The sequence below is a fragment of the Anoplopoma fimbria genome, chromosome 21, assembly GCF_027596085.1.
Source record: "Anoplopoma fimbria isolate UVic2021 breed Golden Eagle Sablefish chromosome 21, Afim_UVic_2022, whole genome shotgun sequence".
In the NCBI taxonomy this organism is placed as follows: Eukaryota; Metazoa; Chordata; class Actinopteri; order Perciformes; family Anoplopomatidae; genus Anoplopoma; species Anoplopoma fimbria.
Window position 1 is genome coordinate 21,964,681 of NC_072469.1, and position 18,614 is coordinate 21,983,294.

The 18,614-nt window shown below is 42.3% G+C and overlaps 2 protein-coding genes across 2 annotated transcripts; one reads left to right on the forward strand and one right to left on the reverse strand.

Moving 5' to 3' along the window:
* Positions 1-752: 752 nt before the first annotated feature.
* On the forward strand, positions 753-12,610 carry lnx2a (ligand of numb-protein X 2a). The gene is made up of 11 exons (XM_054622752.1): positions 753-864; positions 3,235-3,794; positions 7,046-7,281; positions 7,403-7,540; positions 7,735-7,934; positions 8,605-9,018; positions 9,143-9,316; positions 9,792-9,969; positions 10,063-10,288; positions 10,996-11,154; positions 11,959-12,610. The coding sequence occupies exons 2-11, from the start codon at positions 3,391-3,393 to the stop codon at positions 12,092-12,094; spliced, it is 2,265 nt and encodes a 754-aa protein (XP_054478727.1). The 5' UTR covers positions 753-864; positions 3,235-3,390; the 3' UTR covers positions 12,095-12,610.
* Positions 12,611-12,810: 200 nt separating this feature from the next.
* Positions 12,811-15,091, reverse strand: gtf3ab (general transcription factor IIIA, b). Its single transcript, XM_054622782.1, has 9 exons — positions 14,903-15,091; positions 14,681-14,775; positions 14,492-14,588; positions 14,309-14,397; positions 14,161-14,234; positions 14,009-14,089; positions 13,682-13,914; positions 13,166-13,219; positions 12,811-13,064 (listed from the first exon to the last, which is right to left on the reverse strand). Exons 1-9 carry the CDS (start codon positions 15,014-15,016, stop codon positions 12,930-12,932), a joined length of 972 nt encoding a protein of 323 aa, XP_054478757.1. The 5' UTR covers positions 15,017-15,091; the 3' UTR covers positions 12,811-12,929.
* Positions 15,092-18,614: the final 3,523 nt, after the last annotated feature.

The following is an 18,614-nucleotide window of genomic DNA, read 5'->3' on the forward strand; positions in this document are numbered from 1 at the left end:
TAATGGATTCATCTGATTCAGCTGAATTTAACGGTTTTGGGCAGTTTAATCTGTATCAACGCATCATTATTATTATTATTATTATATTCCTTTATTGATCCCCATGGGGGAAATTCAAGTGTTGCAGCAGCTGTTTTGTACATTGATTTTATGTTTTGTATGTAAATAACTTAATCTGCAAAGTAGCCATACCAATTCACATAATCAGACATGTGTTGTTAATAACATGCAGTTTATTACCCTTTTGTAGTTATTTCTTAACATTCATATCTGGAGACAACATAGTTTAGTAGAATTTCAGAAACTCACGACACTTATTAAAGCCTCACCTGCCAGAGATATATATTTATTAAATTGGCAACCAAAAGGTTATTCTTATTACTGCTTTATTATTGTACAACGAAGAATTACTAAAAGATGTATTAACTATGCAATTACAATTTAAAAACCCTTCATATGGGTGCTTCAATAAGAATGTGTGCTAACATACTCAAACCTTAAATTAACACACACAAAAAAATACAAATAAAAATGTAACAATATTTCAACTTTTCGCATCCAATAAAACTCATAATTGTACATCACAGTAATGTAAAAGAGTTGAGTGATATAAAGATAACATAGTTCTGAGCAGGCCGTTTCGAGGTCACCTCTGACGCTGCTCTGAGTGACAGCCTGAGGCCCCGCCCCTCCGCGGTGACGGACAGCAGTGGGCGGGGCCAGCGCCGCCAGAGGCACGGGGGCGTTTTCGTGCGGGTCTGCGGAGCGGCCCGTTGCGGTGAATGCGGGATCCACGTCCCGCAGATCAGATTCGATCCCCTGTCTGGGGCCGGAGTGCACGGCGAGGAGCAGCAGCCGGAGCAGGTAATGTTACACCTGCTCACACCTGCTCACATCTGCTCACATCTGCTCACACAGGGCTGCATGGACGGTCGGCTGTGCAGAGATGTTACCAGTGATGCTCATCGCTCCTCCGCCTGTCTGGAGTCAGACAGATGGGAGCAATGATTACTAAAAAAATGCACTTGTCTAATAAAATGTGTTTAACGCCTTTATGGATCATGACACTTCAGCTGGTGCGTTATAAAGGAAAATCAGGATAATGACAGTGGGAAAAAAAAATTGGAATTATCAATTAAATCAGTGTCAGTCTTTGTTGTTAGCATTGCATGTCTGACTGTTGTGGGAAACAGGCATATTGCAACAGACATGAGGGCCTGTTCTTGGAAGTGGCTAACAGCCATTAGATGTTGTTTTAAGATAAGAGATGACTAGATGGGGGTTTATGAATATGTAGGCTAAGCCGACAGGACCTGAGATTTTAAATCTGTGGCCTAAAACATCATCTCATCTTATCTGAAAATGTCATTCCTGCAAGCGAGGTTGTTCATAGCTTGTCCTGTGTTGTAAGATGAGATTGTCATCTCTGAAAAATGAAAAAATGAGCAGAGACAGGTGACTGTTATTTATTAATATAGACAGCAGTAGTGCAATGACAATAAGAGCATGGCCTTGGACTCTCACGCACACACAGTGGGATTAAAAGAGAGATAAGCATTTGGTAGTCTTCCTATGACTTGTGCGAAAGAAGCTGTTGCCACAGAGTCCAGCTATGTTTAAAATAGATTTAAGTGCTTTTCATGGCCGGGGCTCTAAACTGCTGCCACAGTGAAAACCTGAAGACTTTACTTATTGATAAAGACCATTTGCAGGATCTGCTACCTAAAAAGCTCTTGTGCATGTGTGTATGTGTTATTGCTTTCGCTTTTTTAGATTCATACTTGCATGTCTACAAGTGTGTGTGTGTGTGTGTGTGTGTGTGTGTGTGAGTGTGTGTGTGTGTGTGTGTGTGTGTGTGTGTGATGTAGTGATGTCACAGCTTTGTTATAGGAACAGAGAAGCCTTGTGTCCTCATGATTAATTCATGTCCAGCTGCGGGATAGAGACAGAAGCAGCCAGTCACACAGAGACAGGAGCACGTACTTAAAGGAGGCTGAAATAAGTAACTACCGGTCTGGTAGCCAAGGAGACAGAAGAGACAGGTTGTCACAGAAATGGGTAGCCTCGGAGACGAGACGAAAAAAGCGTGAAAAAAAAAAAAAAGAAAAAACGAACCAAAGGGGCTCTCATCATCGTCTCCGCTGTCTGACAAGCTTTCAGGCTGTACCAGGGCGGAGCAGAGCATCCTGCTGAGAGAAATGCATCTGTTGTGTGGCTCCTCTGCATCCCTCTCCGGCTACACTCTGAATGTCAAGCCCCACTGAACAGAACAGGCTCCAGGTCGTCATGGAGACAAGAGCAGACCCCCGCTGGAACAGAGGCAGGTAGTCACTGTGGCTTTGGCCGGCCTGCTGTGAGCCGAGGCACGCCCTCTGCTGTCCACTGATTGCATCAGGCCCACAGGGGCTCGGCTAATAGAGCATCTGAAGGTCTGGGTGGCTTTGGATGTGAAACACTGTGGAAGTGATCAGTGCACACAGTGCATTAGCTCCGAGGACACACTCTATATTTCAAGACTTTGCTTTAGGCATGTTCTCTTTTCTGTTGCAGAGAAGACTGAGTGCATCCACTGTACATGACCCGAACCAAAAATATCAAGTCCGCTGTGGGGAATGTGTAAAGGATTCATACTATTTTCTTCTCCTCTTTGTTTTCATCTCTTTCATGGACTTGACTGCCTTTCAGAGCCTCACACATCCTCTCTTCTTTCTCAATTCATTTTTCTTTTCAGATTGTTACATCCCATTAATCTCTCTTGCACCTCTTCTTATCTCTTTGTCTTCTCCCCAGCTCTGCCTCTGCTCCTTTTTACCCCCGACCGTCACTATTTTTCCCTGACTTTTGCTTTCCCGATCCCACTTCCTCTGATCTGTGTCCTCTCTCTGCCTCAATCCCAGATAATTCCCTCTCTGTGGAATTGGAAGATTGCAGCAGGCGAGAGCAAAAGAGAGATTATACTGCCAGATTAGTGGACAGGAGCAGCAATACATAATCTCAGCACGGTCACTGACACACACACACACACACACACACACACACACACACACACACACACACACACACACACACACACACACACACACACACAGTGCCACTCGCGTTCTCGTGCAGACACATGGGTCCACGTGCACAAAGCATTTGCCACATGAATAAATGCACAAGCACATAATCAGACACTTGTTGTTTTTCCTGAAACAGCTGTTGAACCCTCTTCCACTGCCCTCTGACCTGCAGGGTGATGAGCCATCAGCCACTGGGGGGCATCTGTCCTCTCTGCAACTTCTTCATCCTGTGAAGTTTATGGGATAGGAGTGCGTGTGCCCCTTCCCAAACACTGCAGCCCCACTGGAGTCATTTGTGCCAAAGCTGAGTTGTGTCGAAGGAGCAGAGATGGGCAGCCCAGGCTGCGAGGTGGGTCTAGCCGGGACGGGGGAGCCAGCCTTGGAGGCTCTGTGTCCCGAGTGCGGCCAGATCCACCGCAGCTGGGAGAACCACCTTTTCAACTACCGTCTGGAAGTGGACGACGACCTGGTGTGCCACATCTGCCTGCAGCCGCTGGTGCAGCCCCTGGACACGCCGTGCGGTCACACCTTCTGCGCCCGCTGCCTGCGTAGTTTCCTCCAGGAAAGAGACTTCTGCCCGCTGGACAGGACGCGGCTGCAGCTGCAGGCGTGCCGCCGATCTAGCATACTGGTACACAAGCTGCTGGACAAACTGTCCGTGTCCTGCCCTTTGACCCCCGTCTGCTCCCTCAGCATGCCACGGTGTGACCTGGAGGCACACCTCAAACACAGGTAATAAAGCTTAAACATAATAAACATAATAGATTTATGCTTTTTGGGAGAGCTGCGTGCAAACACACTCACAGATCAAACACTATGCATACATTTCAATTACGATTTCACAAGCCTTAAACAAGTAGTGTAGCTTTGTTGTAGATGAATCAATCAGACAATCAACATAGACTCTTGTTAAAAGTGTTTGACCTTTATAGGTGAAAGGTCAATTGATAGTTTAGTCGACCGACAGACAATGAATCGGCAACAGTTGAGATAATGTTTACTTTTTTTTAATTTTACTTTCAAAAATTCTGACAAGTCATTGGTTCTAGCTTCTTAGATGTGGTGATTTGCTGATTAACTTAGTCTTCTGTGGTAGTTAACTGAGTTGTTGGTTGGAGTTATCAAGCAATTTGAAGTCATCCCTTTGGTCTCTGGGAAATTGTGACAATTTTCTCCTTTTTCTGACAATCTCTAGACTAAACCAGTCATCTATCAATGTAGAAAGTAACTGACAGATGAATTGATAATGAAGACAACTCTAGTCACCTTTATAAAACCCCTCCATCCTCAAGATTGGATAGTTTCTGGCAGGAACCTTTGGAGATATTTTAGCTCTTAGTCCGGAGCGGTTAGACTCATCCGCCATTCTTAACCTTAAGGGTTCACACTTTGGCTGTTGGCCCATTTGGACCAGGTGCTGTGGGACCCTGTGGGGATTATTGGGCTGTAGGTCATGTGACGGGGGATTAGTGGTTCCCTACAGCAGTCATGAGTTGACTGACCAGGAGCTCCATATTCTCATTCTACAATCATGCTGAGCAACTTCAACACCAGAGACCTTTTCAACCATTTCTTCTGTGAGACAGCCAAAGGCAACCCTGGCCTGTGGTGAGTCCAACCTGGCGGGATGTGAGTCCGCGTGACTTGGGATGGCACAAACAAAACCTCACCTGTTTCATCTACTTGTCCTTCTTTGTGTCTCTCAGTTTAATGTCTTTCTTGCTCTCTCTTTCTTGCTTTCTCTGTTGCCCTGATGATGTGTGTATTTTTCTGTATGTATCAGCGTTGTTAAAGGAAACCCAGGTTAGGCTGTTTTTGCTGTAGCGTTTATAGAAGTTGTGTACATTTTGCATATGAGAGAATATCAAAATAAATGTAGTAATGCTTGGAGAATATATTCAGCACATAGCAATTCACTTTGCTTGGTATAAAAGAGCGGTAAATGATGATATAATAATGTCTGGAGTAACTTTCAGCAGCTATCTGAGCCCAGTTCCACCGTTTTGGTCATCACATGCTGTATTGGTGTAACAAGTAGCTATAGTTGTGAGGACTATTATCATCAGCGTTATTGATCTGGGGGCAAACTTCTATTTGGTAAATTATTTTAAAGATGGTGTCTCTTGTTAAGGGGAAATCCATTTGCTTATTGACTGGATATCAAGTGACCGCCTAACACCTCAGTTAAGTCAATGAGATTTTCCTTAATAAGCTCACACTAACAAGCTATTGCTAGCGAGGTGTTAAAAGCTTTTCTGAATCAGCTGTTTTTACAGGACAACCCTGCCACAGACTTTATATCGTTATTTTATAATTTATGTCTTTGAAGCAATACTAACTTTTACTGAACGGAAGTCGCTGTAGCTAGTTATAATGACAGGAAACAGTAAAAGGTCAAATTGTAATAAATAAAAAATGAGTAGAGGGTAGAGAACACATCATTGAAGTTAGTTAACAGACTCAGTTACTAGCATGAGTTACGCAGAAATATATGTCAAAGTTAGCCAGAGTTAGCTAACATTAGCCACCTTAGAGGTGTGTTTTACCGATTATAAATTTATCTTTTCATTTGTGAGAAGAATAATGTTTGAAAAATTCAAATAGTTGCACTTGTACAGCTGCAGCCAAATCAAACTTTATCGTCAACAGTCTCCTTGTTAATCAATCACATCTACAGAAGGGTACATCTCAGCGAAGGTCGTGCACATTATGTTTGTGTAGAGAAAGACAAGGACAGATGGTTTGAGAGCGATCAAACAAGGTCACTGTGAGGACTTACGTGACATTCTTTAGAAAAGATTAAAACTGGCCAATGTGGGTTTTGCCGCTCCCCTATCTTGCAGACTTAAGGTCTGAGATAACAGGAGCCAAGAGAGGGATCGGTCACTGGACATTAGATTAAGAGATGAGAGCCAAAGTGTTCCACCGTGGTCAAGGTGGGATGGGTGATCTTATTACTGATGGTGTGTACATGTGAGAACTGAGGGACTCTCACTGCTTCTAAAATCCTCTATATTAGGTTCACCTGTTCAAGTTTTACGTATTGGTTGAAAAATAAACTATTTCTTCTTGGTCTTAAAGGAAAGGGTCAAACGTAGATGTGAAAAGAGAATTAGGAATTAGAAAATAAATGATGAGTGTAAAATTACATTAGCATTGCAACACCGATTGTTGACAGTTTTCTATTTTAATTTTGCAAGAGCAAAGAATCGTGGGACAGAAATATCAGTTTTCGGTGGTGCTGTGTTTCTAAGAAGAAAGAAAATGAAGAGTAAAAGCATTTAAAATGATTCCACCAGCTCATTACTCCACTTGAAGTATACACTTCAGAGTCAATTAAGGGTGAGACCACATTGATCCTTCGTGTCTGTCTGTGTTTATTTTTAATTGTCTTACAGTGAAGACTTTCTATTTGGGGGACAGAATTGATACATCTGTCTCCACCGGAGATGTGTTTGTTTTCATGGAAAGGAAACATTTCTGAGGGGCTGAACTTTTTGCAACTGACCTATATGTCAAAGTTTGGGAAATTGCTATGAACATTTTCACTATTTTCTACTTTTAATACATTTTCTAGTTACATGTAATTTAATTGGTGGAAATTTGTTTTCACAGCCTACACATGTATAAATGTGTTTTGACTTGAGAATCACACAGATATACGCAATTTACACAATATACATATGGTAACATACCAACATGTCAAATCAATCTTTAGTGCAGTCCTACATAAAATGAACATAAAGAAATCAAGATATGAAGCAACTACATAATTTAGCCTCCATTGTTGAGACATTCCCTACAAAAATCAACTCTTCTCCTCCCAGCTACACGTGACCTCTGACCTTCTCTAAGGAGGGGTCAACAAAAACAGACTCTACCTGATGGGATCAGTCGCATCACATTAAATTAACTGATGCTGAACCTGATTTTCTTTACACGTCAGATGGACTAACAAACTGACGCCTGTTGCTTGGTGAAAGGTGTCCCGGGACGAGGTGCCAGCAGACCAACGTGGAAGGCCCGCGATGTGACAGCGGGGACGAGCGAGCTATGGTGACCAGCCCTCCGAGGTCGCCCCGCTCCACACAGACAGAGCTGAGGGACCGCACACCCTCTCCACCCTCGGAACCCAATAACACCAGCGGCAATGGGCCTGTGTGGACAGACGATGCCGGCCTCGACAACCCCGCCTTTGAGGAGAGCACGGAGGAAGAAAGTGAGTTGATCTGCTGGCCCTTGTACCAAGTGAAGAGATTTAGATTGTTAATGCAGTTTAGATTTAAAAGATGAGACAAAGTAGAAATGTCATCCACGTCTTCATGTCCCTCTGTCTTTAGGTGTGGTAGGGTTGGAGTGTGTGGTCCCCAGGGTGAAGCGGCCCCTCAGTAATCCCTGCATCCACCTCCTCCGCTCGGTCAGCTCCACCTCCTCTGGCTGGGACTGCCCCGAGTCTCCGCCTCTCTCCGCTGAAGAGGGTATGACCTCACTTCCTTCCTTTATCTGAGCATCTTCCTAAAGGGTTTAATACTAGAGATCAGAGATATGGCAGCTTCTAATTTTATAACAGCATCTTAGACGACAGAATAATCACATTCAGGCAACATTAGGAAGATGTGGAAATTACATTTTTGAAATGCAGCTGTGTAATGTGATCTGTTTGTCCATGAAGGCTGTGTGAAGTTGCCCTCGCTTCCTGAAGGAGAGATAACTGCCATAGAGGTCCACCGGGCGAACCCATATGTTGAGCTGGGCATCAGTGTTGTCGGGGGAAACGAGACGCCTCTCATCAACATCGTGATTCAGGAAGTGTACAGAGACGGGGTCATTGCACGAGACGGGAGGCTGCTGGCCGGAGATCAGATACTACAGGTAAAACTTAAAACTTCTTTTGGCCACTTTAGGGCTTCATTTTTAATTATTATTGGTTGTATCACTCAAGATTTTATTAACATTAGCTGTTATGGCAGACAGAAGTACATAGTACTGTATAATATATTAGTAATTTACTGCCTTTTGTATGTTTCTGAATAATATTTAGATATTCTTTTCTTTCCTATACCTTGCAAAATATCTTGTTTGCTGTCTCTTAAATCAACTGTCTATTAGTGTTCTACCTATTCTATTTAAAGGTAATATAATCAATAGGTCAAAGTCAAATACACAGAAAATGATCATCCAGCTCTGCATTTCCTCTCGAATCTGAGGAGCATTTTAGCATCTTTAGCTTATTGTTTTGGTTTTAAGGCCCACAACTTTAATGTTTTGGTTCACTCTTACCACTTTCATCAACCTAATTGTCAGACGCAGCAGGGAGCTGTTTTCAGGAAGGCGGACAATCAAAGACTGCCTAGTGAAGATAGTGGAGCATTTAGCAACTAAAGACCCAAATGTTTTTCTCACAACACAATCTGTGAGTGAATATTGGACCTACATTTGTAAGAAGACTTCAAATGAATGCCAATTTTATTGACCAAAATATAATGAATGCAGGCTTAAACATTAAATGCCCATACTTTCCTCTGACTTATTTTCTCCCAAGGTGAACAATGTCGACATCAGCAATGTCCCCCACAGTTTTGCCCGCTCTACACTGGCACGCCCCTGCACCACTCTGCAGCTGACTGTGCTAAGGGAGCGTCGTTGTGCCTCCCGGGCGCCTCCCTCCTCTTCCTCCTCCACCCCAGCTGTGCCCCACGCCCCTTGCTCCACCCCTGAGGGTGCCCCGTCCAGCCCCGCCAGCCTGAGAATCACCCTTCACAAGAGGGACTCAACAGAGCAGCTCGGCATCAAGCTGGTAAGACGGACAGATGAGTCAGGAGTGTTTGTGTTGGATCTGTTGGATGGAGGCCTGGCAGCGAAGGATGGCAGACTGAGGAGTAACGACCGTGTGTTGGCAGTCAACGACCAGGACCTACGCCACGGCACCCCGGAGCAGGCTGCACAGATCATACAGGTGGGGGTTTCATTTGGTCATTAAGGCTTCTTTTGCCATTATTTAGAAGAAAAACATGATCAACAGAGTATAAAATGTGAGTGAGAAGTAAGGTACCTACAAGTCTCAAACTCCGTCTCCCTAGGCCAGTGGAGAGCGAGTCTACCTGATGATTGGCCGACCCACCAAACCGACTCCTCCTCCACCGCCAAAATCAATCTCCACCAGAGACCTCTACTGCCTTGATCACTTCCTGCCTAACCACAGCTCTACCCCGAGCCCTGTGCCCATACACCTGTCCCGCACCAGCACTCACAGAGTGAGCGAATGTGTTATGTGTGTGTTTGTCCACATGGGTCAGATTGTGTATTTGGGGGTATTTTGATTTTGCATCACCAACATGCATGTGTTTTTATTTTAATAATACATTGGAGGAATGGAGTCAATGGTGCAGCGTGATCAGGGCTCATGTCAAACACTGTATTGCTATTAAGTTAAAATATGGAATAACAGGTGACTTTCGATTAGAAAATCAGAGTTCGAAACATTTAATTAGTATTAAAAACACAATTTTTTAAAAATACTTTCAAGGACTTGTCTGCATTTCCCCCTAGTTTTCTCTAACTTCTTATTTAATCAAATTAAACAAGTTGGCTTCTTTGAGAAATATGGGTCATTTTTTGGTGAAAATGAGTAAAAACTGAAAACAATGCACAAAGAGTGAGTACGCTTTTTCTGTGTGAGTGATTCTGTGTTTGTTTGTGTGTGCATTGCCTCTGTGTGGTTATACCCAGGACCTTTCCCAGTGTGTGACCTGTAAAGAGAAACACATCACTGTGAAGAAGGAGCCCCTCGAGTCTCTAGGCATGACTGTCGCAGGTGGGCGGGGCAGTAAGAGCGGGGAGCTGCCAATCTTTGTGACCAGCGTCCAACCACATGGCTGCTTGTCGAGGGACGGGCGAATCAAACAAGGTGAGCACTCCCTCAGAAATGACAAGAACAGGACCAATTCAGATCAAAAACAATGCATCAGAAACTACAGCGTCTTCTTCCTCTCTCAACCAGGTGACGTCCTGCTCAGTATCAACGGGCAAGACTTAACCTACCTGAGCCACAGTGAGGCAGTGGGCACCCTGAAGGCCAGCGCTGCCTCGCCCTCGGTGCAGCTGCGAGTGCTGGAGGTCAGCATGGTGGAAGAGCCCGACCACGACGAGCTGCTGCCTCACACACATGACAGTGACTTTGATGCCAACTGGTCCCCTTCGTGGGTCATGTGGCTTGGTTTACCCAGGTGGGCGCATGTTCGTTCTGGATTTAAATGTGCTTTTGTGCTTTTTTAATATTATGATGATGTAATGCTTTAATGCATTGATATGACTATGGCTCTGAATACCTTTACAGGCCGTCCTGAATGTACTTGTTGTCATGTGAGGTGGTGGTAATGATTGTGCGTCATGTTGATCTGTGAGACAAACATTAACAGGGTTTTACCTGCTTCAGACTGATACTGCACATACTTCTCCTCTTTTTCACTTCTTCTTCTTGGTGCCTGGATGATATGAACATATGAGATGATAAACATGTTTTTTATATATATATCAGTGCTTGATATTGTTTGTCCATGTAAATTATTCAAATTTTCAGGCTTTAACCGGAATTTGGGCTAGTTGTTATTTTGATTTTCTGGTTAGATATAATTTTATAATTAATAAATTATATTATTTATTTTAATATTATTATTATAAATAAAAATATATTTTTTAAATAAGGGTATCATGACATTAAAAAAACATTTTAACCAGTTGAACTGATTCAAATATTTATTTTTTTATTAGATTTTAGAAATTTCTTTAAACAAGTTTAAAAACTACTTTTTTTACTACTTTTAATAGAAATTAAGAGTCACAATATATACTCTTAAGAAATGAAGCAGCAACTTCACTCCTTGATGGCCAGAGACTATCTCTACTATCAGTTCTCTCTGCTCTCCTCCTGCAGCTACCTGCACAGTAGTCATGAGATTGTACTGCGGAGGAGCCACCCGGGCAGCTGGGGCTTCAGCATCGTTGGGGGATACGAGGAAAGTCACGGCAACCAGGCGTTCTTCATCAAGACCATCGTCCTCGGCACACCTGCATACTATGACGGCCGCCTCAAGTGAGCAATCAGTTGTTCTTCACGTGACTGTCAGTGGTTTTATTAGCAGTGACCCAGTGGTGAATTAGCAGGTAGATAAACTGTGACCTCCAGTTGGTGATTGATAAGAGTGGCATGATGAGCGCCACGCCTACAGAGGTTATTACAAGAACAAATCTAAACATTTTCTGTTTGGTTTTTCTTTTTTACTGTTTTAACTATTTATTTTAGAACTATACCTTTTAATATGAAACAACTGCATGTTGATCATTCAAATTCAAGATAGAAGCCCTTTTTGTTTGAGCATTTTGAGACTTTAAAATGCTCAGAGACTTTGGATCGCACATTTGTGTAGCAGTTGTAAAAGGTTCAAATATTAACAGTACTCTTATTTTTCCCTCTTAAAAAAGATAGTTTTATTTTTGTATTAAACTTGATAGCCATGGCCTTTTGCTCTGTCATCGGGTTACTTATCTAAATGTCATAATGTAAACAGCTACCAATAAAACTATATTGATTCAGTTTGACATATGATAGGAATATAACATAAAATTATATTATCTATTGCAGGTTAAAAATTAACTAGGTAAACCCTGTTCTGCGTTGTAAAAGTAGAGGTGGAACATTTAGTTAATGGACAATTAATTAGTGAATCTGGAAAATATTTTTTTTTATTGTTGCAGATAAAGTTTACTGTCAATTGATTAATCAACACAACAAATATCTTCATATGATGTTCAATAATGTAAAGCTGTTTGAATAGCACGTCACTCCAAGCTGTCAGGTCCCGTTTATAATCCGTACTGACTTGTGGTGCTTCCCTAGGTGTGGAGATATGATCGTGGCGGTCAACGGCCTGTCGACAGCAGGAATGAGCCACTCAGCGCTGGTGCCCATGCTGAAGGAGCAGCGCAGCCGGGTGGCGCTTACTGTGGTCTCCTGGCCTGGCAGCCTGGTATAACCGGCCCAGATCATAAGCAGGCTGCGCACCACACCGAGTCCACTCAGAATGTTCTATATTGGGACCGACCTTGGCCAAAGTGAACTGGTACACGCTACTGTACATCGCTCCATAACGGGCTTAATCCAGGACCAAAAGCATTCAGAACTGTAGTAGACCCAGCAGGACCAAGCCTGTCCTCTCCAGGTGGGCACTGATCCAGATCGTGGCACGTCACTCGACAGACTGCACTCACAAACACACTGCTGTGTTCATATGGTCATGTTGTCATCACTCCCGCCGGGAGTAAATGGTACTGCAACTGTTAACAGGCGATCTGTGCTGTGTTCACCTCACCAGGCAGTTGTAGAATCCGGGGCCGTGTTCAGGTGGATGCATCGTTGCAGGTAGAGATAGAATATTAAACTGAAAAAAAGTAGCCTGTGATTCTCTGTCATCTAGGATAACGACCTGTAATCACTCTAGATTTTCTGCAGTTTCAGCGTTGTATCCAGCCGAATAAGCCTCAGGCCTTATTAGAAACCTGCCGCACCCTGGGGGCTCAACTGCCCGTAGGCCTCATCACCATGACAACCAGCTGTCCCATCAGCTGGAGTTTTATACATGTGTGTGAATGTGTGTTCTGTTTGTTAAATAAACATTTCCTTCCAAGGATTAATGGCTCTACAGCATGCTTTTACACTTTGCCAGAGGGAATCGACAGTTCACATTTTATATTAAAGAGGGCTAGTATAGTGCTGTGTTAATGAGGCTTTATTTTCATAAACAAAGTATATTAAACAGAAAATTATGGGATTTGCGTCACCATTAAAGCCAATATTTATATAATGCAGCCTCAAGATTTGTTATCCTTTAAAGTTGTATTGCGCAGCTTCTCAGCAAGCTTGTTGGCCTCTGCTCGATTGGCTGCAGATGCCAGTTGGACCTGCAGGGCCACACGCCAGGGCTGATTCTTTTTAGGATGCAGTTTCTGCAAGGGTGACAAAAAAAAAAAAAAAAAAAAATACAAGGACAAGGACACGATGGAGGGAAGAAAAGAAGCTGAAAAAAAATTGACAAAAGGCACATTACCTTCAGCTTTTTCTTTGCTGGGTCATGCACCACTCCATGTCGCCACAGGCTCTCCTGATTAACAATGAGACCAGTTAACATCTACACTGGATCAGGAATGCAACAGATCAAGTCAACCAAAATATTTAAAAAAACATCTCAAATCTTTACTGCAACCGAGTTTGTGCTACTTAAAACACATTTTAAAATTAAAAAAAATGCAGTACATCTTTTCAAAAACAATTATGTTACCATTTCCTCTGTAGAAACTAGCTCCAGATAAAAACTGTATTCCATACTGCAAGGTCAAGATTATCATTGCTGCCATTAACAATTTAGTTTCTCTGAGCAACACCAACTAAATCCATTCACCTCTTGTTGTATTGGGGTTGCAGCAAAGTGTCAATGGATATATAGTTTCAAAGATTTTTGCAATCAAAAGCCAAACTGTCAGCATGACTGCATCCCACCAGTTTGAGAATGTAGTTTGTGATTTGGATCAACACTTTATAGAATTTGAAGAAAGTGATGGTTTACCTTCATGGCGAAGCTTTTCCCACAGCCAGCGTAGGCACAGCTAAAGGGCTTCTTGCCCTCATGGTCTCCCAGAACATGATTCTCCAAGTTGAAGCGACGAGTAAACTTTTTAGCACACCCCTTCTTGGGGCACGGCAGCTTCTTTCTCTCCCCGGAGTGGACACGCAACCCATGTTGGCGCGAGAACCATGCATTGTTAAACAGCTTTTTGCACTCTCCACACGGCACCTTGACTGAGAACAAAGTCATTAAAAAAACAGCTGCTTTGTGACTAAACTCATGAGTAGCAGAGTCTATGATGCAACACAACACTTTCCACATTCATACCTTTATGTTCTTTTCTGTGCTTCAGATAGTCCGTCCACGTCTTTCCCAGAAAAGGACATTCTTCATTCTCACAAGGGTAGCCTGCATCAGAGAGTTTAGTTAAATACACGCCAATTAAAAACAAAATAAAAAGCTTCTGGTAATCAACCAACCTGCATGCACTTTCTCATGATGCTTCAGTTTCCCATGGGAGGGAAATTCTCTCGTGCAGCCACTGATAGAACAACTACAGTGAAAAGAGAAATAAGGTTTGATTTGGGACAGAACAGATACAAATTTCATCCATTTTTATCCACTCACTGAAATGGTAGGACCTGTTGGTGCTCAAACGAATGGGCTTTCAGTTGGTTCCTTTTGTGGAAATCCTTTCCACAGCCCTGATGGTTGCACTGAAAGACAAATATGAGCACAAGCAAGCCAGTGCATAATCGTAAACCCAGCAAGAAAAAAGCAAAACAGAAGAAAATTTTAGGATCACTGTACTTGATATCGCTTCTCCTGGTGCTGGTGTACTCGAGCCATGTGGTTCTTCATGCTGGTATTTGTGACAAAGACCTCTGAGCATCCGGCATCCAGACACCTGGAGAGAAGAGCAGGTAACCGTTCAAAATAAACATCAAGGTTACATTTTACTATTCCCAGTCATTTCAAATAGTGACCATAGATGCTTACTTGTGTGGTTTTTCCCCACTGTGATTGAGCCCATGCCTGGTGAGTTGATAACGAGTGCAAAAGCTCTTGTCACAATTCTCACAGGAGAACGGTTTCTGAAGTCAGGGAAAACATTTTACACATAATCCCACCAACGTTAACTCGACAGTCCAACTGTTATGATGTGTCCACATGGTCTTTCATGTGTTATCTGTTTTGTTTGGCCTCTAGTAGTTCACTTACCAATCCTGTGTGTTTGCAAAGATGAGCCTCTAGCTTCCATGACTTACTGAATGTAGCTTTACAATCAAAAAAAGAGCAAATAAAGCTTTTCTGACTTGGCAACCTCTCCCCCATCTTTAATAAGAGATGTCAGATGTGGTGTTTTGGTCACAGTCAAAACTAGTCGTAAAGGAGCAGGACACTTACTGACCTGCAACCAGCAGCTCACCTGTGCTTGATTTATCTAATTGGACTGTACCAATTAGAGCAGGAGAGGGGGTGTCCTACCTCACTGAAACTGAAAAATATGCAATGGATTTGAGATGTAAGGATCTTTACTGCAATAAATGGATATGCCCCAAAAAATAATCTTTACATATCTTTCAAACTAAACTAGCAGTTACCTTCACTCAGCTGTGCAGGGTTGCAGCACAGGCGATGCAGCATGTAAGGTGCTAGAAAATGATTTAGGCCCCTGAGTTTAATAGTGATCCAACCGATGCTCAAACATTATAAACTGACTCTTTCCTCAACATTGATTGATTCGGGCTTTAAAAATGTCAGCCGGGCTCCTTGCAGTAGGATATGTGTCCCTATCTGCTGATCTGCTGTGTGTGTACATGGTGCGCAAGCAGGGAGAGAGGCGACTCTCTGTCTCCATTAATCACACACACACACACACACACACACACACACACACACACACACACACACACACACACACACACACAGACTTTACTGCTCTAATCTTAATCTTATCAAGGCTCCAGTATTGTTTTCTGATAGGTGTGATTTATTGTTGTCAGAAAATAGTCTTCAGTGAGATCCTTTCCGACCCACAAATCTGAAACTAAATCAACCTCTCTCAGCTGTTAGAGCTAGACTATGTTTGAAAGAGAAAATAAGAAACATTCTTTCTCTCTTACATGGAAAATTAGGTTCACAAGCAGTGAGATCCACCATTGCTAAATTGAATACACTGAGGGGGCATGCGGCTACGGCCTTACTTCATCTGGTATGATCAGTTGCTAATTTTAACTAACTTTAGGTACATTTTGCTGCATAACACATCACTTTGTTACTTTGCTCACTTCATGACCCTCCACTTGTGTTGTTTTAGCTAAATGCTGCACAGTAGTTTGGGTTCAGGAAAGGTCACACAGTCTTACATTAAATCTAGACTAATTTGACACGTACAGAATAATAGTAAATGCTAAAACCTGGTGTAACAGTAGCATAAGTAGAGAAGAATCATACAAACAGCAAAGTGACTCAGTAACTGACTGAGTCATACAGCAATATCTCTCAAAGCTAACTTACATTAGCTAACATGAGCCACCATAAGCTAGTGGTCATAAATGCTAAAAAACTATTTGTTTAGTGCAAACGGCTTGAAGTGAGACTATGTCACTTTTTTACTGCTTACATGCTAAAACATTGTTTAACAGTAACACAACTAGAGAAAAGTCATTAAGTCGACCAATAGCAGTAAAGCAGACTGGCAATGGTGTACCAGACCAAAAAATTTCTTTCAATGAAAAAAAAGAAAAAGAAGAAAAAAAATGAAACAGAGTAGCTTTAAGTAAGAAAAGAATACAACATTTTTATGGCTCTAGAAAAAAAAAAGACAGAGACTGACAATCCAATAACACTATCTGCTTGTCCAAACACCAGAGATCACCCTCTGAGCCTATGCCATGCTCTCATGTGAAACCTTTGACTGACTTTTGTGAATGAGGCCTATTGAGAGCCTGTTGGGCGTTACCTCGCTGCCCTCCCACGCTTCAGGTGAGCATGCCTGGGTCAGTTGACACCATTATCAGCATCCTGCTCTTCTCATCCGGTCCCTCCCGCCCCCTCCACCTCTCATGTCAGGGCCAGGATCAATACAGCTGGCCCAATATCCACATATATGACCATGCCCCCCCCCAGTCTCTGATAACCACACAGTCTCTATCACCCCACCTATCACACACAGAGATACAGCATGCACTCTGTTTAGCCTGCAGTGGGATTTCCTTGTGCCTTTGTCAAAGCTCCAGGCCTTTCCCAAACACACTCAAATAATGTGGACAAACGCTGTCACACCCATGCTTTCATCACAGTCACAGATATTACCTTCACCACCGCTGGAGCCTTTTTCTTTAAAGAGAAGGAGAGTGTGAGGGGCGGTGAGGACTTTTAGGGAGGTAAAGAGAACAGATTTAAAGGGTTGTTTCACCAAGATTACAAAAAAAACACATTTTCTCATCAGAAATTATTTTAATTTTTGAGGTACTTTTGGTTTATTTCAGTATTTAATTGTATGATACTGTGTACTTATATTCCATTTAATATCAGAGGAAAGTATTGTACATGTTACTCAACTACACATATCTAATTCTGACATTTCCAGTTATTTTTTTAAATTAAGGTTTTGTGTACTAACCTATGATTAGTGTATGAAAAATCACGATAAACTTTATAGATTGAACTCCCTTCTGTTTTAGATTTTTAAATTAGCTCAACCTAGACCTGCCACAAAACTGAAATACTGCTAACACAGAACAATAATCAAGTGGTCAGATCAATTTTTATTTATAACACCAAACACAACATATCACAAATGTACCTCAATGGGCTTTACGATCTTTATTATATAGAAATCATCATGCATATTTTAGAACACTTGGTCCATTCTACATTACGTGTACATTTGTGAATTATTTGGAGTAAACAGGACAAATCTTTCAATGCTTTGAGCGGCACAAATAAATCCCCTTTAGCTTCATTGTCCTGAGAGAAATATCAGAGACTTGTCTAAATAAAATAAAGTGATAAAATGTCTACGTGTGTTGTGAACAATAGAGAAAAGTGTGAAAAACATTTTTAAATTTGGGTGAACCTGCCCTTTAAATTTAGTGTGATCAGGTGAGTTAGAAAGGCTGATAATTATGAATTTTACATAATGCAACATTTCCACACACAACTCCTCTTGCATCAGCGGTGTCCATATCCAATTCTCTACTCTTTGTGTGTGTGTGTGTGTGTGTGGTTAATATGTAACACTGCTGGTCGATACGGCTGCTGGCTGAGCTGACAGACTCAATCTGTGTGTGTCAAACATGTGTGATTAAGGAGTTCATAGTGCTCCACGGCTTTTATCCACCATCCTCGTCTCTCTGCCCTCCTCCCTTCCTCTAGCTTGCCTTCTCTCTCTCTCTCTGTCTCTCTCTCTCCTTCTCTGTTGACTTTTTCTTCCTTCAATCAGTAACTTCCATGAGTCAGTGCCACACATGACACTCTGGTGTATCTGTGAGAACACACACACAAAGGAGTTACTGTAGATGTATAGAGAGGGTGGATATCATATTATGTATAGTAAGAAAATGTATATATTCCTACAAATTAAAAGCAATAGAATGCATGATTGATTTTCAATCCACTATTTGCTTTAATTGATGACATCGACCCTTGTTAAAAGCTGTGGGAATATACTAAACCGTAGAGGCACCACTCGCCTTATCTAAATACTATACGACTGAGAAACCAGATCAATACCAAGGGCTTTGGCTGCCAACCTGCTCATTGATTGATTGCATTTTATTTTTCCATCTGTTTTTTCCTGGTTCTCCTCAGGTTGTTGGATACTTATTACTCTGTCCTGATAAGACCTGAGTCTGAGTTTTCCCTGACCTACAGGGTTGTGAGGGTGAATAAAGACAACCTCTGAGGTTTATCTCAAAGACATTTT

Excerpts from the sequence above, each read along its gene's own strand:
- lnx2a (XM_054622752.1), top strand. The coding sequence starts at position 3,391 with ATGGGCAGCCCAGGCTGCGAGGTGGGTCTAGCCGGGACGGGGGAGCCA. Across the intron at positions 7,541-7,734 it reads GCCTCTCTCCGCTGAAGAGG|GCTGTGTGAAGTTGCCCTCG; the intron begins GTATGACCTCAC and ends TTGTCCATGAAG. Across the intron at positions 9,019-9,142 it reads AGGCTGCACAGATCATACAG|GCCAGTGGAGAGCGAGTCTA; the intron begins GTGGGGGTTTCA and ends CCGTCTCCCTAG.
- gtf3ab (XM_054622782.1), bottom strand. The coding sequence starts at position 15,016 with ATGGGGGAGAGGTTGCCAAGTCAGAAAAGCTTTATTTGCTCTTTTTTT. Across the intron at positions 14,776-14,902 it reads TTTGCAAACACACAGGATTG|AAACCGTTCTCCTGTGAGAA; the intron begins GTAAGTGAACTA and ends CCCTGACTTCAG. Across the intron at positions 14,235-14,308 it reads CAACAGGTCCTACCATTTCA|TTGTTCTATCAGTGGCTGCA; the intron begins GTGAGTGGATAA and ends TTTTCACTGTAG.